This window comes from Hemitrygon akajei, chromosome 21 (assembly GCF_048418815.1).
Source record: "Hemitrygon akajei chromosome 21, sHemAka1.3, whole genome shotgun sequence".
Taxonomy (NCBI): Eukaryota; Metazoa; Chordata; class Chondrichthyes; order Myliobatiformes; family Dasyatidae; genus Hemitrygon; species Hemitrygon akajei.
In genome coordinates, this window is record NC_133144.1 from 65,498,751 (window position 1) to 65,523,442 (window position 24,692).

Here is a 24,692-nt window from a genome sequence, read left to right on the forward strand (position 1 = left end):
CATTCTCTTTGCATTCCAGAAGACTCAGTGACCAGTTTTAGTACATTCCCTGCAGGGTCCTTAATCTAGGTGGGCATTTGTCAGATTAGCGGAAGAATCAAGCCTGTGCAAACCCGGCTATGTCAGACGAATTATTGACTATTTTAGTGCATTTAGGTGTCAAATCACCAGTTAGACCTTTCAACCTTTGCACTGATGTTCACCAGACACCAGCATAGGTGTAATCTGATAAAACACACGGACCTCTACAATTACTGATGTCATTTAAATAGGACCAAACATATCGCTGTCAGCCTATTGCAGACATTTTAATCACTGTACTAGACTTATTCTGTAAAGATTTACACAGAGCAAGATTTAGATTCACATCATTTTATCTCATGTACATTGAAACGTACAGTGAAATGCGTCATTTATGTTAAAACTCAGCGTAACCTAGGGATGTGCTGAGAACTGTCTGCGAGGGTCGCCACACATTCTGGCACCAACGTAGGATGCCTGCAATGCTCGACAGAAGAACACAGAACACATCAAGCAACAAAACAACAACAACAAAACAGGTCCCATTCATCCCTCCAAATATTCCAGTAGAATTGCTTCAAGATTCAGATTTATTGGTCACGTTTATTGGCTTTACCTGTAATGGACATGGCCATATCTGCTAGCAGAGGGAAGGAGCGCCTTATACCTCCTTTGGTAGAAATGTGTCTCCACCCCACAATTCAGCTAAGTAAACCCTTCTATCCTTCAATAAGGTTCAGCTGTTGTACCTGGGAACATTACACTATGGTACACATTCCTCAGCAAGGAACTTCTACATAACTGGCATACTCAAATAGGCAGGTACATGTTTCGAACACTGTAGGAGCTGTTTACTGGAAGAGACTAAATTCAGATTCAGGTTAATTTACTTATCTGATGTACATCAAGACATACAGTAAAAAAATGTCATCTACGTCAACAACCAACACAGTCCGAGGGTGTGCTGGGGGCAGCCCGCAAGTGTTACCACACATTCCGGTGCCAACATATCATGCCGACCATGTTCAGCAGAACAACACAGGGCACAACAAGCAATGAAACAACAGCAAAACAAGGACCCTCCCACCCACCCACATGTTCTGTAGCCATGTGACGATCCCAGGCACTACCTGAAGGGGATGTTGATTGAGGATTAAATGTCAGCCATCATAAAGAAGAGAACTGCTGATTGTGATCTTTATGGTTTATCTCATACACCAGTTGGGGTCTCCGTTATCTCAGTTGAAAATAAATAAATGGTATTAAAAAAAAAATAACACATTTTTGTTAGTATCTGTCATCTTTTGAAGGTGAGAGATGAACTCGTGCATAAAGATTGAGTCCATGAGTATATTGGAGCAGCAGTAAGCAGGCCTCTCGGCCTCAAGCCTGCTTCTCATTCAGTGTGATCATGGCTGATCTACCCAATCCCTCAGCTCTTCTTCTGTACCAGTTCCTGACCTTTCAAATCTTTATCTGTCTCCTCGCTAAATGCCTCCAGTAATCGAGCCACCACAATCCTTTCAGCCAGTGATTTCTGGAGATTCACAGTTCTCTGTGAGATGAAGTTCCCACATAATTCATTTGTAATTGCATATATCCTTGAAAACTCTCCCCCTAGTAGAAACTTTTCAGCACCTGCCCTGTTATGTCTGCTTGGCATCTTATGTTTTAACATGATTGCTTCTCATTCTTTAAAACTCCAAAGAATATCATTCTAACTTCTTCAGCCGTCATGGTTGAACAAACCTCTCATCCCAGGAATAAAAAACACAAGAGATTCTGCACATTGTGGAAATCCAGAGCAACACATACAAAATACTGGAGCAATTCAGCATGTCAGGAAGCATCCATGAAGAGGAATGAACAGTCGAAGTTTCAAGCTGAGACCCTTCATCAAGACTCTTTCTGATGAAAGTTGACTGTTTATTCCTCTTCTACCTGACTTGCTGAGATCCCAAGAATTAGCATCATGGGTCTCCTCTGCTATTATATTCTTCCTTAAATAACAGGACCAAAACCTTGCTGGTATCTGATACAATTGTAGCATTACTTCCTCACTTCCAAATATCAGCCTTCTGGCTCTATTACAATGTAAACAGCATTTTTTAAAAAGTGGTGGTTTAAAGTTTTTTTTGTGTATCAGATGTAAAGATACTGGGATTAAATCAAAGTGTTGGCAGGTCTGTGGTCCCAGTGCTGAGAAAGTTTGGAGTGACTCCAACTCACTTGTTATTCAGGCACAAACTTTCCTTTAGGTAGATATTATCAGTAATCAGTTTCTGAGCTCTCCCTGGAATGCTGCTGTGTACCCCTCCAGAGTATGGTGTTTTATTTGCTTGGTAACCGTCGATGAAATGGCTGGTAAATCTAGTGGCTGGCCTTCCAAAAGAAAACTTCATTCTTTACCTTCCCTCTGTCAGACACTTGAAGATAGCAAAATGCAGCTCCTTCGGGGTCTGAAGATGTCTGACAGTAACAGGTCTGTTTCTGGGTGGTGCTAACCTGTTCCTTTCTGTCTCCTCAACAGGCACAGACTAACAACAGCAAAAACAACGTAGTCAGCGCACCAAAGGAGCCCGCCCCTTCAGCCACAATGGTAACTGTCAACTTCCTTCATCTCACTTTGCCATGGATGTGTTTCTCTGTACAGTGCCGGTTTATTTGTTCCTGAGATCTCATACAGCTGTTATTATTCCGTCTTGTGTAATGAATTGGTACTGGCTTCTAACTTCCCTGCCAGAGAGGATTTAATAGCCTGTTAGTTCAGGTGAGTGAAATTATACATGCTGGTTCACAACCATCAGGCTCCTGAACCAGTGTGGATAACTTCATTCACCTCTACTCTGAACTGATTCCACAACCTATGGACTCACTTTCAAGGACTCTACAACTCACGTTCTCGGTATTATCTATCTATCTAGAGTATCCATCTAACCCCACCTTTTTATTCTGCCATCTTCTCCCTTCATTTCCAGTTCTGATGAAAGGTCCTAACCTGATATGTTGGCTGTTGATTCATTTCCATAGATGCTGCCTGACCTGCTGAGTTCCTCCAGCATTTTGTGTGTGTTGTTCTGGATTTCCAGAATCTACAGAATTTCCCATGTCTACCAATTATTTGTCTTCTTTTGCAAATTCATTGTTCGTCAGTATTTGTGAGTTTTTTTTATTGATTTTATTGTATTTCTTTTGTTTTACTGTGAATGCCTTCAAGAAAATTAATCTCAGGGTAGTATATAGTGTATATTATACATTGATAATTAATTTGTTTTGACCTTTGAACAAATTCAGATCAAATCAAATTCGGTCCTGAACTGGAATGAGACACGTAGCAGACGCAAGGGTTCCTGGGTTACAAATGTCAAGGATCTCAGCTCCTTCCGCAAAAAGTGGAATTTCCCAGTGGGCAGCCATTTCAATTTCAATCCCATTTCCCATGTTGGTTCCATGGCTCATCTTCTGCCACAAAGAGGCCACTCTCAGGTTGAAAGAGCAACAACTCACTTTGTGTCAACGTAGCTTCCGACCTGATGGCATGAACACCAAGTTCTCCAACTCTGCATGTATCTTTCTTCCCTTTCTGCCATGATCCACTCTCCTCTCCTATCAGATTCCTTCTTCTCCAGCCCTTTGCCTTTTCCACTTATCAGCTCCCAACTTCTGGCATGGTGGCACAACACTTTACAGTACTCGTGACCTAGGTTCAATACCCACCGCTGTCTGTAAGGAGATTATACTTTCTTCCTGTGACTGCATAGGCTTCCTTCGGGTGCTCCGGTTCCCCTTCATGGTCCAAAATTGTACTGGCTGGTAGGTTAATTGGTCATTGTAAACTGTTTCGTGATTTGGCTTAAATTGGGGGTTTCAGAGCAGAATAGCTCGATGGACCGAAAAGGCCTGTTCCATGTCATATCTCAATAAATAAATAAATACTTCATTCCCACCCACCCCCACCCCACCCAGCTGGCTTCACCTATCATCTTTTAGCTAGTCCTCCTACCCCTCCCCCCACCTTCTTATTCTGGTATCTTCCTGCTTCCTTTCCAGTCCCGAAGAAGGGTCTCAACCCAAAATGTTGACTGTTTATTCATTTCCATAGATGCTCCCTGACCTGCTGAGTTCCTCCAGCATTTTGTGTGTGTTGCCCTGGATTTCCAGAATCTGCTGAATCTCTTGTGTTTATGACTTGTGGAAGTCCAACTTTACACAAATTCTTCCACATCAAAAATACGTCTGGCTCCTGTTCATCCTCTTGCAGAGATTCACTGTAACCCTCTTTTGATGATTTTTCTGATTAAAATCTCAACTCTACCCAATATGATCATAGGAACTAGACTGTAAGGAACTGTGGAGACAGTGATCAGGGTCAGAATCTGAATCAGGGATATTATCATTGGCATATATTGTGAAATTTGTCATTTTGCGGTATCTGTCAATCTGATTACTGACAGCAGGAACAGAGCTGAAGTTTGATGCAGACAAATGCAAGGTGTTGCACTTTGAACATAGAACAGTACAGCACAGTACAGGCCCTTTGGCCCACAATGTTGTGCCGACCCTCAAACCCTGCCTCCCATATAACCCCCCACCTTAAATTCCTCCATATACCTGTCTAGTAGTCTCTTAAACTTCACTAGTGTATCTGCCTCCACCACTGACTCAGGCAGTGCATTCCACGCACCAACCACTCTCTGAGTGAAAAACCTTCCTCTAATATCCCCTTTGAACTTCCCTCCCCTTACCTTAAAGCCATGTCCTCTTGTACTGAGCAGTGGTGCCCTGGGGAAGAGGCGCTGGCTGTCCACTCTGTCTATTCCTCTTAATATCTTGTACACTTCTATCATGTCTCCTCTCATCCTCCTTCTCTCCAAAGAGTAAAGCCCTAGCTCCCTTAATCTCTGATCATAATCCATACTCTCTAAACCAGGCAGCATCCTGGTAAATCTCCTCTGTACCCTTTCCAATACTTCCACATCCTTCCTATAGTGAAGCGACCAGAACTGGACACAGTACTCCAAATGTGGCCTAACTAGACTTTTATAGAGCTGCATCATTACATTGCGTCTCTTAAACTCTATCCCTCGACTTATGAAAGCTAACACCCCATAAGCTTTCTTAACTACCCTATCTACCTGTGAGGCAACTTTCAGGGATCTGTGGACATATACCCCCAGATCCCTCTGCTCCTCCACACTACCAAGTATCCTGCCATTTACTTTGTATTCTGCCTTGGAGTTTGTCCTTCCAAAGTGTACCACCTCACACTTCTCCGGGTTCAACTCCATCTGCCACTTCTCAGCCCACTTCTGCATCCTATCAATGTCTCTCTGCAATCTTTGACAATCCTCTACACTATCTACAACACCACCAACCTTTGTGTCGTCTGCAAACTTGCCAACCCACCCTTCTAACCCCACATCCAGGTTGTTAATAAAAATCACAAAAAGTAGAGGTCCCAGAACAGATCCTTGTGGGACACCACTAGTCACAACCCTCCAATCTGAATGTACTCCCTCCACCATGACCCTCTTCCTTCTGCAGGCAAGCCAATTGTGAATCCACCTGGCCAAACTTCCCTGGATCCCATGGATACTCACCAAGGCCTTCTCATGTCCCCTTCTTGCTCTTCTCAGCCCCTTCTTAAGCTCCTTTCTTGCTACCCTATATTCCTCAATAGACCCATCTGATCCTTGCTTCCTAAACCTCATGTATGCTGTCTTCTTCCACCTGACTAGATTTTCCACTTCACTTGTCACCCATGGTTCCTTCACCCTACCATTCTTTATCTTCCTCACCAGGACAAATTTATCCCTAACATCCTGCAAGAGATCCTTAAACATCGACCACATGTCCATAGTACATTTCCCTGCAAAAACATCATCCCAGTTCACACCCGCAAGTTCTAGCCTTAAGCCTCATAATTTGCCCTTCCCCAATTAAAAATTTTCCTATCCTCTCTGATTCTATCCTTTTCCATGGTAATGCTGAAGGTCAGGGAGCGGTGATCACTGTCCCCCAGATGCTCACCCACTGACAGATCTGTGACCTGACCCAGTTCGTTACCTAATACTAGATCTAGTATGGCATTCCCCCTAGTCGGTCTGTCAACGTACTGTGACAGGAATCCATCCTGGACACACTTAACAAACTCTGTCCCATCTAAACCCTTGGAACTAATCAAGTGCCAATCAATATTAGGGAAGTTTTGGGAGGACAAACCAGAATAGGATTTGCACAGTGAACAGTAGGGCACGGAGGTACATGGTAGGACCAAGAGACCTGGCAATACAGATACTTAAGTTCTTGAAAGTGGCATCACAGTTAGGTAGGGTTGCAAAGAGAGCTTTTGACACATTGGCGTTCATAAATCACTGTATTGAGTACGGGAGTTGGGATATTATGTTGAAGTTGTATAAGACATTGGTGAGGCTTAATTTGGAGTATTGTGTGCATTTTTGGTCACCTACTTACCAGAAAGATGTCAATAAGATTGAAAGGGTACAGATGAAATTTACAAGAATATTGCTGGAACTTGTGGACCTGAATTATGGGGAAAGGTTGAACAGGTTAGGATTTCATTTTCTAGAGTGTAGAAGATTTAGAAGAGATTTTATTGGGGTATACAAAATTATGAGGGGTGTAGACAGAGTAAATGCAAGGTTTTTTCCACTGAGGTTGGATGAGACTGCAACTAGAGGTCATTGGTTACAGGTGAAAGATGAAATATTTAAAGGGAACCTGAGGGGGAACTTCTTCACTCAGGGGATGGTGGGAGTGTGGAATGAACTGCCAGTGAAAGTGGTGGATGCAGGTTTAATTTCACCATTTAAGAGAAGTTTGGATAAGTACATGGATGGTAGGGGAATGGAGGACCGTTGACCAGCTGTGGGTCGATGAGACTAGGCAGAATAACAGTCCAGCATGGACTAGATGGGCCAAAGAGCCTATTTCTGTGCTGTGGTGCTCTATGGCTCTAAGTGGTCTTAGAACTGTGTGAATGTGAATCTGTTAATGTAACCCAGTACACAGCAGGTTTGCAGTGAATTCCACAGACCAGTGATTTTAAAGTGAGGCGCGTGTAACCCCTTCAGAACCAACCCACCTCCTCACTTTGTTTTTAAATCTCTATAACCACAGTGACAGGAAGGGATCGAGACCACAGAAGTGTAGCCATTAGCAAACTGCTTTCAGAGTTCAGGGCATCAAAGTTCGGAGTTCACTGCCAGCGTTCTCTGCAAGAAAGTTTGTACATCCTTCCTGGGTGCTCGTGGGTTCTTCCAGGAGCTCCAGCTTCCTCTCACATTCCAAAGATTTGTAGACTAAAAGGTCATTGTAAATTGTCCTGTGATTATGCTAGGGTTGAATCGGGGGTTGCTGAGTGGCGAGGCTCAACGTACCAGAAGCCCCCATTCCGCACTGTATCTCTAAATTTGAAAAAGTGTTTAACTGCAAAAATAATATGTCTGTTTTGTTAACAAAATGCAAATACCACAGATGTGCTGGGCCAGTGTTTCAGCCCAATAACCTGTCTTCATCTCTTGTTTATTTAGGAACCACAGACGACAGTTGTCCATAATCCTCCAGATGGCATTAAGGTACAAGTTTAATGTCTAATTGTTATAAACTGTTCCTGCTTCCAAACTTTTTTTTGTGATTGATTTGAGTGGTGTTGGATCCTGATGTTTTGGTGATCCAGGGTTCTTTGGAAGTCAAGAATGAGATATAAACTTGTTGCTTACAATTGTTTATGAAGCTCTGCAAGAACAAGAAGGGGAAAGGAAGATAGTGGAGAGTAAAAGAAAAGGTTAGTAGTACAGGGAGAGAGAGGCCCTCCATTGGTTGGGGTTGACCATGGATATTGCATCCTAGCTGTCATATACTAGCCAGGACAATACGATATGGAGAGCAAGCTGTTGCCCATGCAATAGGCTCCCCCTCTCTACGCAGTTGATGAATCCAAAGAGACGGCAGAGTCCAAATCAGTTTGGCACCAGCAGTGTCACTAGAGTTGCCAGTGAGTGTTGAAATCAGCATAGGACTGCCTTAGGGACTTCGGCGTCAGATTTTTCCTCGGGGTTTGACTCCCAAAGCATTCCCCATGAGTGGGTATAGCTGCAAGACAGTGGAGGTTTGAGATCAGAGTTTCAAAGGGGAAGAATGAAGACAAAAGGCAAAGTTCATTCCATTCCAATTCCAAATACACTGGAATTTAGAAGGATGAGAGGAGATCTGATTGAAACATATAAGATTATTAAGGGATTGGACACACTGGAGGCAGGAAGCATGTTCCCGCTGATGGGTGAGTCCAGAACTAGAGGCCACAATTTAAGAATAAGGGGTAGGCCATTTAGAACAGAGATGTGGAAAAACTTTTTCACCCAGAGAGTGGTGGATATGTGGAATGCTCTGCCCCAGAAGGCAGTGGAGGCCAAGTCTCTGGATGCATTCAAGAGAGAGTTAGATAGAGCTCTTATAGATAGCGGAGTCAAGGGATATGGGGAGAGGGCAGGAACAGGGTACTGATGGTGTATGATCAGCCATGATCACAGTGAATGGTAGTGCTGGCTAAAAGGGCCGAATGTCCTACTCCTGCACCTACTGTCTATTGTCTGTTGTCCATTGCAAGAACAAGCACACAACAATTCCTCATCTCAGGCCAGATGCAGTCCAGCTTGTCTTCCAGGGAGTGATTGCTGGAGAACAACACCAATGGGAGATCTGGCCTGCAGGAGTTAGATTCTACCAGCATGGATTCTAGTCCGCTTTCCCCACTTTGGCTCCCTCCCACTAGAGGCATCGCAAGTTGCAGGAAATCCCAAATCTGTATTAGATGAGGTTTCTGGACCCAAAACATCAAAGTCCATTTCCCTCCATTGATGCTGCCTGACCTGCTGAATTCCTCCAGCTTTTGTACGTTGTTTTTTATATTCCCGAGAGCATAGAACAAAAAGTGACCTCACTGAAATATGTAAAATTGTTCAAGGTTTATTACCCTAAGTACACGTATGCACAGATGCAATACTTGTAGCAGTGTCACAAACACCTAGCATCAGATACACAACAATCACAAGAAAAACATAAATTAAAAATAAATTATACAAGAAAGAACACAATTGTTCTACGTTCTAAATGTTTATTGAAATTTGATTCTAGAATATTTCTGTACAAATTGTACATTCAGTCCTAAAATAGAAATAATTGTGCTTTGTGACAAGTTGTCTTGGGTTATCTCAGGAATGTCGAGGTGTTGTATAATGAGCAGGCTGTACCTCAACAAACTTTTCCAGATGCATGTTTCACTGAACTGGAACAATTATACCCAGATCCTGATCAACAGTTGAGAGCCAGAAGCCAATTTAACCAGCAAATACTCCTGTACCTCTAGTGATAAAGTTGATTAGTAAATCACACAGTCTTCATTTAGGGGATAATTATTGCTATGCAATCGCAAAAACAAGTTGTTGCTTCAGAGGCAGTTGACCTCCATAGCTGTATCTGTAACCATAGCAACAGTTGTACATTAATAACATCATAAGATTAGCTGGAATTGTACATTGGTCAGTGGCCAAAAATAATCTTACAGATCTAGATTTTAATAAGAGTCTTCTCTATTCACTCCAGTATGCTGGAAACTAGACTCACCTTTATGACAAGATTAATCTGACTTTATTTATTTAGAAATACAACATGATAACTGGCCCTTCCAGCCCAATGAGCCCATGTTTCCCAATTACACACATGTGACTAATTAAAATATTAACATCTACATCTTTGGAATGTGGGAAGAAACCCCCTCGGTCATGGGTAGAACATACAAACTCCTTACAGACTATGGCAGGAATTGAACCCAGGCACTGTAAAGTGTAATACTTACTCTACTGTGTAATTTCATATTTTTTACTGAGTTAAGTATTGTATGTAATTAGTTTTGCTACAACAAGTGTATGGGACATTGGAAAAAAGTTGAATTTCCCCATGGGGATGAATAAAGTATCTATCTATCTATCTATCTTTCTATTTGTTACAGTTTGTGGGGACCTGTTTAAAATAGTATAAAATAAGTGAGTCCCCTTTAGTCTCCTGCTCATTGACAGAAATAGTGGTGTCATTGGACACTGTGACCAGTGAGAGACAATGTCACTGACCACATCACACCAAACCCATATTAATCGTCGTGGAGACCCATCATCATTACTGCCTTTGGGGAGGAGGTACAGGATCAAGAATGTCCACACTCAACCATTCAGGAATAGAATAACACACACAAAGTATTGGGAGATCTCATCAGATCAGGCAGCATCTATGGAAATGAATAAATAGTTGATGTTTTGGGCTGAGCCCCTTCATTCACAATTAGTTTCTTCCCCTTTGTCTTCAGATTTACGAATGGTCTATGAATCCATTAATCAGAATCGCAATCAGGTTTAACACTGACTTATGTAGTGAAATTTGTTATTTTGTGACAGCAGTGCAGGGCAATAAATAAAATACCACTATAAATATAAATAAGGATTATATATTTTTGAAAAACAGTATAGTGCAAAAAGAGAGCAAAAATAATGAGATAGTGTTCATAGGTTCAGTGTGCGTTCAGAAATCAGATGGCAGAGGGGAAGAAGCTGTTCCTGAATCGCTGAGTATGTGCCCTTAGGCTTCTGTACCTCCTTCCTGGTAGCAATAAGTAGAGGGCATGTCCTGGGTGATGAGGATCCTTAATGATGGATGCCTCCTTTTTGAGATATAGCTCCTTAAAGATGTCCTGGAAACCACGAATGCTGGTGCTCATGGTGGAGTTAACTGAGTTAACAACTTTCTGTAGCTCCTGTGCAATGCCCCCCATCCATACCAGCTGAGGTTGCATTCCATGGCACATCTGTAGAAATTTGTGAGAGTCTGTGGTGACATACCAAATCTCCTAAAACTCCTAATGAAGTATAGCCCCTATTGTGCCTTCTTTGTAACTGCATCAATAATGTTGGGCCCAGGATTGATCTTCAGAGATGTTGACACCCAGGAACTTGAAATTGCTCACTCCTTCCACGTCTGATCCCTCTATGAAGACTAGAGTGTGTTCCCTTGTCTTACCCTTTCCGAAGTCCACAATTAGTTCTTTGGTGTTACTGATATCGAGTGCAAGGTTGTTTCTGCAACACCACTCAACTAGCCGGTATATCTCACTCCTGTACACCCATGTCACCGTCTAAAATTCTGCCAACAACAGTTGATTCTGGTCTGAACAATGCTGGAGGAACTCATCAGGTCAGGCACCCTCTATGCAGGGGAATAAACTGTCAATGTTTTAGGCCAAGACCCTTCATCAGGATCCCACCATCCCAGTGAAGGTTCCTGGCCCCAAACATCATTTGTTTATTCCCCTCTAAAGATGCCAGCTGACCTGCTGAACTCCTCCATCATTTTGTGTGTGTTGCTGAAGATTTCCAGCATTTGCAGATAGCCCCAGTTGAAGTAGATCTGACGCCATAGATCACGGGAGAGTACCCTGCCTGATACTTCCTTAATTTTGAGGCCAATACAACCTTCAATATCCCTCATCCTAATGGTCCACCAGCTGACCAATATTGGGATCAAACTAATGTTAAAAAATACTTCTCATTCACAGGGTTCAACAGAGAGCTCCAATACGACCACTGAAGATGAAGAAGGGAAAGGTAGGTTGTTATTTATACCAACCTGGTACTTTAATGATACCATTTGTGCAACAGAATTTTCTAACAAATGAGACAGACTGAAGCTATTAATTTTTTTGTGTTGTTATCCAAGTGACTTTGACCGTGGAATGATTGTTGTGCCAGACAGGATGGTTTGAATATTTCAGAAACTGCTGATCTCCTGTGATTTTCATGCACAATAGTCTCGAGAGTTTACAGAAAATGGTGCAAAAAACAAAAACCATCCAGTGAGTGGCAGTTCTGAGGGTGAAAACACCTTGTTAATGAGAGAGAGCAGAGGAGAATAGCCCAGGCTGGTTCAAGCTGACAGGAAGGAGACACTCACTCAAATAACCACACGTTACAACAGTAGTGTGTAGAAGAGCATCGATGAATGCACAATATGTTGAACCGTGAAGTGGATGGGTTACAGCAGCAGAAGACCACTCTAATAAAGTGGCCAAAGAGTGTACATAATGGATAAATAAATGTTAAAAATTTGGGTGCATGAGTTTTGAGGGGACACATTTACCTCTCCTCTCCATCTGATGCATTGAGAGTGAGTTTCTATGGCAGATTCCACCCCCTGCTGCTTATATGAGGTATCCAGACTCTGAGAAGTTCTTTGATGAAGTCGGTATCCATGCAACCATGTGTCTCTACACCCACATTGTCTGTCCACAGTCTCTCTCCTTGCTGTCTGCTCTTAATTTTGCTTCTAATTATTCTGAGCTTAGTTTGATGGTGCTTGCAGTTCTGGGAGTGAGCTTCAACACAGAACATAACCTTTAGTCCGCGCCTGGTGTGTAGGCTGCAGCTGACTTATCTCGAGTAGCTGTGGCTGCTGTCTCTCGCTCTGAGGAGGGAGGTGTTCATGCTGCGGGACGTGCACCAAAGCTGAACTGATGTAGTTTGTAACCAAGGTCTGTGTTGTTAAGTGTTACAATGAATCACCAGATGCAGGTGATTTATGTCCCCCATTTGCTGAGTTAACTATGGTAAAGCAGCAGCCATTTTGGATCAAACATTAATGAAACATCACTGTTATCTGTAGAGTCTAAGAGTACGTGACTTTGCCACAGATTCTTGGGCAAGTGTTTTGGGATTTTTTTTTGTTATAAACGCAAGAGATTCTGCAGATGCTGGAAATCCAGAGAAACAAACAAACAAACACATACACACACAAAATGCTGAAGGGACTCAACAAGTCAGGCAGCATCTATGGAGGACGATTCAGGCCAAGACTCTTCAAGAGGACTGGAAAGGAATGGGGAAGATGCCAGAATAAGAAGGTGGGGAGAGGGGAAGGAGGACTAGCTAGAAGATGATAGATGAAGCCAGGTGGGTGATAAAGGTAAAAGGGTGAAGAGGAGTGCACCATGGGAAAAAGGGAAGGAGGAGGAGACCCTGGCAGGTGAGGAGAAGAGGTCAGAGGCCAGAATGGGGAATAGAAGAAGAGGCATTTTTTTAAATTAAAATTCCAAGTTGGTTAACTAAATTAAATGGGAATATTGAATTAATATTGTCATGTGTACTGATGTAGTGAAAATTTTGTTTTGTACACCATCCATACAGATCAAGCAATTACAACAGTGTATTGAGATGGCACTGGAAAACAAAAACAGAATGTAGAATAAATTGTTACAGTAACAGAGAAAGTGCAGTGCAGGCAGACAGGTACAAGGCTTTGACAAGTAGATTGTGAGGTGAAGCATCACTGAATTCTGTGGAGTCTAAGAGTACATGAATTTGCCACCGATCTACTCTAGATTCTTGGACAAGCATTTAAAGATTGTTTTATTAATTTAGAAGTTGGTAAATTAAATTAATTTGGCCAATTGGTTTATTACTGATGTAGTGAAAAAATTGGCTTTGCATGCAATCCCTAGAGATCAATTCATTACAATGGTGCAGTACAAGAAGTTCAAAGTAAATTTATTATCAAAGTACATATATGTCACCATGTACTGCCCTGATACTCAATTTCTTGTGGGCATTCACAGCAGAACAAAGAAATACAGTACAATTAATTTTTTAAAACTATATACAAAGACCAAAAAAAAATCAATGTGAACTAGAAGACACACTGTGCACATACAAAAAATAAATAACATTAATAAATAGTACTGAGAACACGAGATATAAAGTCCTTGAAAGTGAGTCCACAGATTGTGGAATCAGTTCAGTGTTGAGGTGAACAAAGTGAGGCTTATCCACGCTGGCTGAGGAGACTGATACCAAAGAATACAGAATAAAGTGCTACAGTGGCAGAGAGAGTGCAGTGCAGACAGACAATAAGGTGCAAGGCTGTGGTGAGGTGGACTGTGGAAGTTGCTGGCATTTATCATCCATGCCTCACGGCTGATGTGTTTGTCAACTGTTTGATGGTGTTTCTCCTGCAGTGTTGTTGGGGGATCAAGACCTGGTGATGCTGAAGGAACTGCTATGCATTTCCAGTTTTCCAGGATGCTATGCAGATTGAAGAGGGTCCTGGAGAGTTGGTTTGCTGCTCCGCAGTGATAGAAGCATGGGTCTGGGTAAAGCTTGGCAAGTGCACTTTGTAGCTAAGACCTTCCGAAGCCACTGTGCATTAGCTGGTGTGAGGGTTGAATGTTTGTTGTGGATAGGGTACCTGTTTTGTTCTGAATGGCATTGATCTACAATTCATCCAGGCATGTGGAGAGTCCTCCAGTGGGCTCCTGACTTCTGCCTTACTGCTGACATAAAACCTTTGAGATGTCACTTGCTACCAGATGCTCTTCATGGCCTCAAACTTGGTTGGCTTGGCTGGTCCTTTTACCTTCTGTTTTCTAATGACTACCTAGAATATCAATAAAGTGATACTCAATGATGTTAAAGACTTCAGTATATAGAGGTTCTGCAGATGCTAAAAATCTGGAGCAACGCACGCGAGATGCTGGAGGAAGTCAGCCTGTCAGGGGAATAAGCAGTCGAAGTTTTGGGAGGGGATACATGGGTGTTACTCTGGTTAGCAATCAGTGGTGAGCGGTGTGCCGCAGGGGTCGGTGTTGGGCCCACAACTGTTCACGATATACATTAACGATCTGGAAGAGGGAACCGAGTATAGTGTATCTAAGTTTGCTGATGATACTAAATTGAGTGGAAAAGCAAATTGTACATAAGATATGGAGAATCTGCAGAGAGATATAGATAGGTTAAGTGAGTGGGCACATGAAGCACAATGAGGGTAAATGGGAGGTCATCCACTTTGGAAGGAAAAATGAAAGAGCAGATTATTATTTAAATGGTAAAAGACCGCAGCATGCTGCTGTGCAGAGGGACTTGGGAGTGCTTGTGCATGAATCACAGAAGGTTGGTTTGCAGGTGCAGGAGGCTATCAAGAAGCCTTTTGGCATGTTGGCCTTCATTTAAGATTATGAGAGGCATAGATAGGGTGGATAGTCAGTACCTGTTTCCCAGGGCACCAATAGCAAACACCAGAGGGCATATGTACAAAACTAAGGGAGGGAAGTTTAGGGGAGACATCAGGGGTAAGTTTTTTACACAGAGGGTTGTGAGTGCCTGGAATGACTTTCCAGGGATGGTGGTGGGGGCTAAAACATTAGGAGTATTTAAGAGCCTCTTGGACAGGCACGTGGATGAAAGAAAAATAGAGGGCTATGGGGTATTGTGGGTTTAGTACTTTTTTTAAGGATTATATGGGTCGGCACAACACGGAGGGCTGAAGGGCCTGTACTGTGCTGTAGTGTTCTATGGTTCTATGGTATTGCTAGAGGGATTGAATTTAGGAGCAGGAAGGTTATGTTGCAACTCTACAGGGTACTGGTGAGGTCACACCTGGAGTACTGCGTGCAGTTCTGGTCTCCTTACTTGAGGAAGGATATATTGGCTTTGGAGGCAGTGCAGAGGTGGTTTACCAGGTTGATTCCAGAGATGAGGGGGTTAGACTATGAGGACAGATTGAGTTGCCTGGGACTGTACTTGCTGGAATTTAGAAGAATGAGAGGAGATCTTATAGAAACATATAAAATCATGAAAGGGATAGATAAGATAGAGGCAGGAAAGTTGTTTCCACTGCTAGGTGAGACTTGAACTGGGGACATAGCCTCATGATTCAGGGGAGTAAATTTAGAATAGAGATGAGGAGGAACTGCTTTTCCCAGAGAGTGGTGAATCTGTGGAATTCTCTGCCCAATGAATCAGTGGAGACTACCTCAGTAAATATATTTAAGACAAGATTGAATAGATTTTTGCATAGTAGGGGAATTAAAGGTTATGGGGAAAAAGCAGGTAGGTGGAGATGAGTCCATGGCCAGATCAGCCATGATCTTATTGAATGACGGAGCAGGCTTGATGGGCCAGGTGGCCGACTCCTGCTCCTATTTCTGTTGTTCTCTGGCAGCTCACTCCATAGACACACCACTCTCTGTGTGAAGTTAATCCTCTGATCCCTTTTATATCGTTCTCTCTCACTATCAGCCTATCCCCTCTCATTTTTGATTGTCATTCCCTGGGAAAAGACTGTGTGCATTCACCCTATCAATACACCTCATAATTTTATACTCTTCTTGAAGGTCACCCATCCAGGCTCTGAACAGTGACATCCTAGTCTGCCCAACTGTACCCTGTAATCAGGCCCTTGAATCCTGACAAATCATCATAAATCTCCATTGCACTCTTTAAAGTACGACAGAATGGAGAGACCAACTAGCATAGGTGTATTTAAGTGACATTACAGACTGAAAGGGGGGAGCGGTCCTTTGTCTCTCTGGCTTTGTGAGTTTAGCCTGTGCAGCAGGTTTCTGTTCTGATGGAGCACTCATTGAAAACTCCTCGTGGGAATGCAAACAGACAATGGCACTCTTGTGCCACACTGATTGCCCGTGTACGTCAGAGTGACAGTGCAGAGGAGCAGAGAGGCACAGGCACGGGGTGATCTACGTCAGACCCAGGCATCTGAAGACTGAAAGTAATCTTTTGTTTCCACTTCAAAAAAAATGAAATTGCTGATTAAATTAAGGGAATAACTCAAACTAATTTTAGGATGAAAGAAACAATCTGATAGTTCAAACTTCGCTTCAAGCCGGCAACTTTTTTCTCATAGCAGAATTTGATAATACAAGAGGGGATACGTTTAAGATGATTGGAGGAAAGTAAGGGGGCTGTCAGCGTAGATATTTTACACGGAGAGCGGTGGGTGTGTGAAACACGCTGCTGGAGATGCTGGTAGAGGCAGATACGTTGCCATTTGAGAGACTGTTGGGTCAGCGCATGGCTGAAAAAGAAGTGGAGAGCTGTGGAGGAAGGGAAGGGTTAGATTGATCTGAGAGGAGGTTAAAAGGTTGGCACATCATGGGACAGAGGACCTGTGCTGTGCTGCTTCCTCTTGCACTGTTCATACAGGGATCTTGGTCATTTGCCTGAAGCTAGGATTAATCAGCAGGTGTTAAAATTGCTCTGAATCTTTATCATGTGGTGCAGTCAACAACAGCCAAACGATGAAAGAAGACTAAGCCAGCAATTAGGAGCAATTTACACACCAGATGGCTAGAGTTGCTTCTCCCAAATACACTGACCACAGGGATGTATAAAGGCAGGCAGAAATGCATCCAGGAGCTGGAAACTCTCAGTTATTGAAACTTAGTGACTGACAAGGCATATATCATTCCAAATGTTGTCACTCTGTTGTTCCTGCTGTTTAAAAGTTAAAATTAAAGTTATTGAATTTCTGAGCAGTCTGCCATACAATAATTAAGTAACCCATTGGCCTGCAATAATGGGAGAATTGTTAATTGGTTTAATTTTGTCACATATACCAAGATACTGAGTGGCCGGGTGAAGGTACATCTGTAGCAAAGGAGGTGTAAGGAGCTCCTTCCCTCCACTACTCTGCAGGTCACCTTGGGCAAGGTGTAGCACCTGCTTAGCACCCCCCCCCCCCCCCCCGTCCCCAGCCAATCAGGGCGTGTATCACAAGACCTGATTACGTGATCACCGGTGCCAGGCAGACAATCTCTAAAAACTATTAAAGACACTGCCCAGAAGAAAAATTCTGTAGCAAAATTTGCCAAGAACAATCACAGTAATGGAAAGACCATGATCACCCACACCATACGACACGACACATAAAGAATGAACCGAAATACAATGAAAAGCTTTTTGTTTGTATGCCATCCTGGCAGATTATTTCATGCATAAGTGTATAGAGGCAGGACATAAGGGGAAAGGGGTGGGGGAAGAAAGCTAAATGTAGTGCTACAATTACAGGGAAAGTGATGTGGGCCAACAAACTAGGTCAAAAGGCCATAATTTGGTGAACTGAGAGAGCAAGGGTTCATCTATAGCACATAAAAGGACATTTAAGGGTCTAATAATAGGGAATAGAAGCTGTCTTTGAACCTGGTTGTGCATGTTTTCAAGTATGTATCTTCCACCCAATGGAAGGGGGAGAAGAGAGAATGACCAGGGTGGTGTGGGTGTCAGATTATGTTCACAAGAAAGTCCAAAGATGCTGGAAATCCAGAATAACACACACAACATGCTGGAAGTGCTCAGCAGGTCAGGCAGCATCTGTGGAAATTAATAGTTGACATTTCAGGCCGAGACGTCAACTACCTATTCATTTTCATAGATGCTGAGTTCCTCCAGCATTTTTTGTGTGTTGCATTTAATTATGTTGCTGCCTTCCCAGTGCAGTGAGAAGTGCATAAGGAATCTATGGAGGGCAGGCTGGTTTCTGTTATGTTCACAACTTGCAATTTCTTGTGGTCACGGGCAGGGAAGCTGCATAACAAGTTTGGCAGTACAGTAGAGCATAACGCCATTGTCGAGCCAGCAACCTGGGTTCAAATCCACCACTGTCAATAATGAGTTTGTGCATTCTCCCTGTGACCGTGTGGGTTTCCTCCGGGTGCTCTGGTTTCCTCCCACAGTCCAAGGGTGTATGGGTTAATGAGTTAATTGGTAACATGGGTGACGTGGGCTCATTAGGCCAGAAGTGTCTGTTACTGTGCTGTATCTCTAAATAATTAAAACAAAATTCCACCCAGGCCCCTACAGAATTCAGTCAAATAGAATGTGAAGTTAATGTTAGTCATTCGGACCACATAAAAACACAATCCTTCAAAATTCACCGATCACTGTGTACATCCAGATCTATGTCACTGTAGTTGGTATTACAGTAATTCTAAATTGGCATGGCAAATCACTCAAATGGCAATGAGGGATAGCAATTTGCATATACTATCAATAATTTTTTTTAATGTAGCGTTGAGGTGGGTAGTAGAGGGATCATATTGAACATAGAACACTACAGTATAGTACAGGCTCTTCGGCCCAAAATGTTGTGCTGACTGTTTAACCTGCTCTAACCCTTCCCTCCCACATTGCCCTCCACCTATCTAATAGTTTTTCCAAATGTCCCTAATGTATCTGCCTCTGTCACCGCCTTTGGCACTGTGTCTCACGCACCCACCTGTGACAAACCTGCCTCTGACTTGCCCCCCCCTAGGCATTCCTCCATTTGAGGACCTGATTATAGGGAAAGGCTGTATCTGTTAGGACTTCATTCCCTGGAATGGAGAAGATTGAGAGGAGACGAGAAAATCTGCAGATGCTGATGAAGGTGAAGAGACCTAAAGAAGGGTTTTGGCCCAAAAAGCCGATTGCTTACTCTTTTCTGCCTGGTCTGCTGAGTTCCTCCAGTATTTTGTGTGTGAAGATTGAGAGGAGATTTGATTGAGATATACACAATTATGAGGGGTATAGATAGGGTAAATGCAAGCAGACTCTTTCCACTGAGATTGGGTAACATTTTATTTATTCATTAATTAACTTATTTAGAGATACGATGTGGAACAGCCCAACGGGCCCACTGAGCCACACCGCCCAGCAACCCACCAATTTAACACTAGCCTCCTCACAGGGCAATTTACAATGACCAATTAAGCAACTAACGGGTACATCTTTGGACTGAGGGAGGAAACCAGAGCACCCAGAGGAAACCCAGGTGGGTCACAGGGAGAACATCCCTTGGATGGCGTCAGAATTGAACTCCTCAACAGACCAAGCTGTAAGATCGGCACACTAACCGCGATGAGGATCAGTCAGAAAGGACAGAAGCAGTTTCCCAGGGCAAATGTGTCAAATACTAAAGGGTATAGCTTTAAGGTGAGACAGGGAAAGTTTATAGGAGATCTACAAGGCAAGTCTTTTTATGAAGTGTACTAAGTGACTGGAACGTATACTCAGGGAAAGCTGGGGAGGCAGGTAGGTGGCTGGAAAGCCCTACTAGAGAAGTTCTAGTTCTACTGCCTGATACACCACTGGCATTTAGGGCAGCAATGAAGGTCCTCCATTTCTGGCAGTGTTCAGGGCTTCCTTCATCATGTCTGTAGCTCAGTTTTCACTACTGTCAGGAATACCATCACACTCAGATATAGAAGGATTCTTCATTGCTGTTTCCATGACGATTTTGCCTTACCAGTCAGGGTTGTTAGCCTATGATGAACCCCTGAACCTGAAGGACTGGTGGGCCACTCTTAGTCTGGCCTCTACCCTTTGACCTGTCTTGCATGGATGACTCTATCCAGAGCAAGGCATAAGGCCTTGATTCCAGCAAACGTAGCTCTCCAGGTCATTGATGCATGCAAGCATCCATACCTTACAACAGGGTTGTGGTCCTCCTGGGGGTTCCAGGGAGGTGATGGATGCAAATATAACGGAGGTGCTTAAGAGGCTTTCAGATAGGCACATGGATGTGCAGTGAATGGAGAGGTAAAGGTCAGGGGCCTAGACCCTGGAGGTGTGTGTGTGTGTATATGTATCTTAATCTCTCCCTCTCCCTCACCCTCTCTCTCCCTCTCCTTCTCCCTCTCTCTGAAATAAGTATGTGTTAAGCCATTTTATTTGTATGTTTCATGTTTTTGCTCAATGATGATGTCATTGCATGCCAGCGGCCCCCCTCGATCTAACCGAGAGTCAGTCAGCTACCACGGACACTTTAGAGTCAGCTGACGTTGACCACACTCCTGAGGTGACAGCGTGTAAGTGTGCAGTGATCCTTGTTAGCTGCCATTTTGGTGTGCTGTGTGATACCACTCTGCCCTTGCATGGAAGGGTGAACCATAACTGGTGGATGAGCTTTGTAAGTGTGTAGTTAGTGGCAGACTTACAAAGGTGTACAGATTGATGTGGAGAAGTGTGTAGAAGCTACTAGTTTGTGGCTTCCTTTTCAGTACTAAACCCACTAAAATACTAAAATACATACCGATCTCCCCATCTACAAATGTTCAAAGTCCAATATCTGCAGTGCTATGGAGGAGCACAGAGTGTGTGAGTGTGCGTGTGTGTGGGGTTGTCCTAAACGCTGGTTCTTCTGTGCATTGTCTGGTGGCCGTTTTGCAGGATGGAGTTTCCAGAAGCCATTCCTACCAACACCTCATTCTTCGGAGCAAAGAGAGGGGGAGGAGCAAAATTTAAATAATTAACAGTTGTGTATCAGCTGTTGTCTCTTAGCTTCTCTCTCCCTTCTCAGTCTGCCTGTCCGTCCATCTACCTTCCCCGCTTCTACCCCACTCACTCCCATGCACTCCACGCCCTCCCTCTACCCTACACTCTCCTTTCCATCCCATGCCCTCTCTGTACCAGACTCTGCGTCTCTCTCTCTGCCGCACTCTCTCTTTCTGTCCCACTATACATCTCGCTGCCCACTCTCTCTCTCTGCCCCACTCTCTCTCTCTATCCCATTCCCTCACATGTGCCCCACACCCTCCCTTCCACTACACCCTCTCCCTGCCCCATTCTTTCTCTCTCTCTCTCTCTGTCCCACTACGATGAAACACTTTCAGCAGCAGCAGAGGTATGTAGGCATGTTTGGCCTTATGAAGGATTACCTTTTAAAAGGCAATTCTAATGTGAAGTGAGGAACTTATCCACAGCTGTTTGGTGATGTTTGATAACATTCAGAATGCGAGAATGGAAAGCCAACCATCGATACGGTTCGATCTTTGATGGGACCTTTCTTTACATTGAAACAAAAAGCCTGTTAGAAAAATACCATGTGAGGAGAAAACGGTGGTACTCAGTGAAAAAGCACTTATTGTCCTGGACACACATGCACAGGGTATAAACACCATGAAAATTAGCTTTTTGCAGTACATTACAAGCAGAACAAACATAAATTAATGAACTTAAATTAACATAAATAATACACCATTGAGCACATCTACAAGGAGCACTGCCACAAGAAAGCAGTGTTGATCATCAAGGACCCCCACCATCCTCTCTTCCCACCACTACCGTAGGGCAGGAGGTACAGATCACCAGCTTCAACAGCATTTATCACCCTCCAACCACCAGTCTCCTGAACTGATGTGGATAACTTCACTCACCTCAACTCTGAACTGATACTACAACCTACGTGCAGATTCACTTTCAAGGACTTTACAACCGAAGATTAGGATGCCTGGGCTCCGTGGTGAATTGCCCACAGAAGGCAGAGAGTAGTGGTTGATCTAACTGGAGGTCTGTGATCAGCAGGTTTCTGCAGGAATCTGCACTGGGACCTCTGTTGTTTGTGATGTATATAAATGACCTAGATGAAAATGTAGATGGGTGCTTTATTAAGTTTGGCTGATGTTGTGAATAGTGTAGAAGACTGGCAAAGATTACAGCAGTTGCAGATATGGGTGGGGAAATGGTAGATGGAGTTTAACCTGGCAAATGTGAAGTGTTGCACCTTGGTAGGTCAATTATAAAGATACAGTACACTGTTAAGGGCAAGATCCTTAACAATGTTGATGAGCAAAGAGATCTTGGGGTCCAAGTTCATGGATCCCTGAACGTGGCTACGCAGGTTGATAGGGTGGTTAAGGAGGCATACAACATGCTTTCCTTTATTAATCGAGGCATTGAGTTCAAAAGTCAGGAAGTGGTGTTGTAGCTTTATAAAACTCTAGTTAGGCCTCACCTGGTGTATTACATACAGATCTGGTCACCTTATTTTAAGACAGACAGACAGGCATACTTTATTGATCCCGAGGGAATTTGGGTTTCGTTACAGTCGCACCAACCAAGAATAGTGTAGAAATATAGCAACATAAAACCATAAATAATTAAATAATAATAAGTAAATTATGCCAAGTGGATTGTAGAGGCTTTGGAGAGGGGGCAGAAGAGGTTTACCAGGATGTTGCTTGGATTAGAGGCCATGTGTTATAACAATAAGATAGATAAACTTGGATTTTTTCTCTGGAGCGACGGAGGTTGACAGGAGACCTGAAGAGGTTTGTAAGATAATGAGAGGCATAGACAGAGTAGACAGAGAGTAACTTTTTTCCAGGGTTGAAATGTCTAATACCAGAGGGAATGCATTTAAGTTGAGAGGGGGCAATTTCAAGGGAGATGTGAGGGACACATTTATTACACAGAGTGGTGGATGCCTGGAATGTGCCTGGGCTGGTGGTAGAGACAGTCACATTAGCAACTTTTAAGCAAAATTTATATAGGCACATATAGGTAAGGAAAATGGAGGGATATGGACATTGTGTAGGCAGAAAGAATGAGTTTAGTTGGCCATTTAATTACTAAATTATTTGGTGTGGCTCAATATTGTAGGCTGAAGGGTCTTTTCCTGTGCTGTACTGTTCTGTATTCTAACTCATGTTTTCAGTATTATTTTTTTGCAGTTTGTCAGCTTTTGCACGTTGTTTGTCAGTTTATATATGTTTTTCATAGGTACTTTTATATTTATATATTTCCTGTAAATACCCACAAGAAAATGAATCTTAAGGTAGTCAATACTGTGATAATATACATAGTGTGATAATAATTATAATTTTTTAAGCAGAAGAGAGAGATCAAGTAGTTTCATTTTTCAGACATAATGATTATTAAATCTCGGTGCAGCATGGTGGCGTACCCGTTATCACAATCGCTTTACAGCAACAGTGATCGCCAGCCGGGGTTCAATTCCTGCCGCTGCCCTGTAAGGAGTTTGTACATTCTCCCCGTGACTGTGTGGATTTCCTCTGAGTGCTCTGGTTTCCTCCCACATTCCAAAGGGTTCAACGATAGGGTTAGTACGTTGCAGGCATGCTGTGATGCCCCGGAAGCTTGGCAACTCTTGCACATCCTCTTGTTGATCGCTGACACAGAATGGTGTATTTCACTGTATGTTTCGATGTACATGTGACAAGCAAAATTAATCTTTATCTTCAGACTTCGATGGGCTGAGCAACCTTCTTATGTGCTTTAGCAATCTATAGAAAGCTTCCCGTAAAATCCAAAGTTCACAGTAAATTTGATATCGAAGTACATATGTGTCGTCATATACAGCTCCGAGATTCGTTTTCTTGCGGGCATACTCAATAAATCCAAGAAACGCGAAATAATCAGTGGAAGACCTCAGCTAGCAGGACAAACAACCAACATGCAAAAAGACAATAAACTGCAAATACAAATGAAAAACAAAGGAAGTAATAATAATAAATAAGCAATAAGTGTTAAGAACTTGAGATGAAGCATCCTTCAAAGTGAGTCCATAGGTTATGGGAACAGTTCAGAGATGGGGCAAGTGAAGTTATCCCCTCTGGTTGAAGAGCATGATGGTTGAGGGGTAATAACTGTTACTGGACCTGGTGGTGTGAGTCCTGAGGCTCCTGTGCCTTCTTCCTGAAGGCAACAGGAAGAAGAGTGCGTGACCTGGGTGGTAGGGGTCCCTGATGATGGATGCTGTTTTCCAGCAACAGGGCTCTGTGTAGAACCACTCAATGGTGGGGAGGGCTTTACCCATGATAGATTAGGCCGTATCCATCACTAATTGTAGGATTTTCTGTTCAAAGGCATTGGTGTTTCCATACCAGGCTGTGATGCAACCAGTCAATATATATTCCACTACACATCTATAGAAGTTTGTCAAATTTTTAGAATTCATGCCAAATCTACTCAAACTCCTACAGAAGTAGAGGTACTACCATGCTTTCTTTGTAACGACACTTACCATCAGACCATAATATA

General features: G+C 43.1%; 1 protein-coding gene across 6 annotated transcripts in view; it reads left to right on the top strand.

The window, feature by feature from the left end:
* The window catches only part of camk2g2 (calcium/calmodulin-dependent protein kinase (CaM kinase) II gamma 2), a 450,178-nt gene that overhangs the window by 383,311 nt on the left and 42,175 nt on the right, over positions 1–24,692 (top strand). For all 6 annotated transcript variants that reach the window (XM_073025628.1, XM_073025630.1, XM_073025629.1 and 3 more), the window contains 3 exons: positions 2,552–2,620; positions 7,575–7,619; positions 11,645–11,693. In XM_073025628.1, coding sequence (XP_072881729.1) covers positions 2,552–2,620; positions 7,575–7,619; positions 11,645–11,693 — 163 coding nt within the window. The remainder of the gene's footprint in view (positions 1–2,551; positions 2,621–7,574; positions 7,620–11,644; positions 11,694–24,692) is intronic.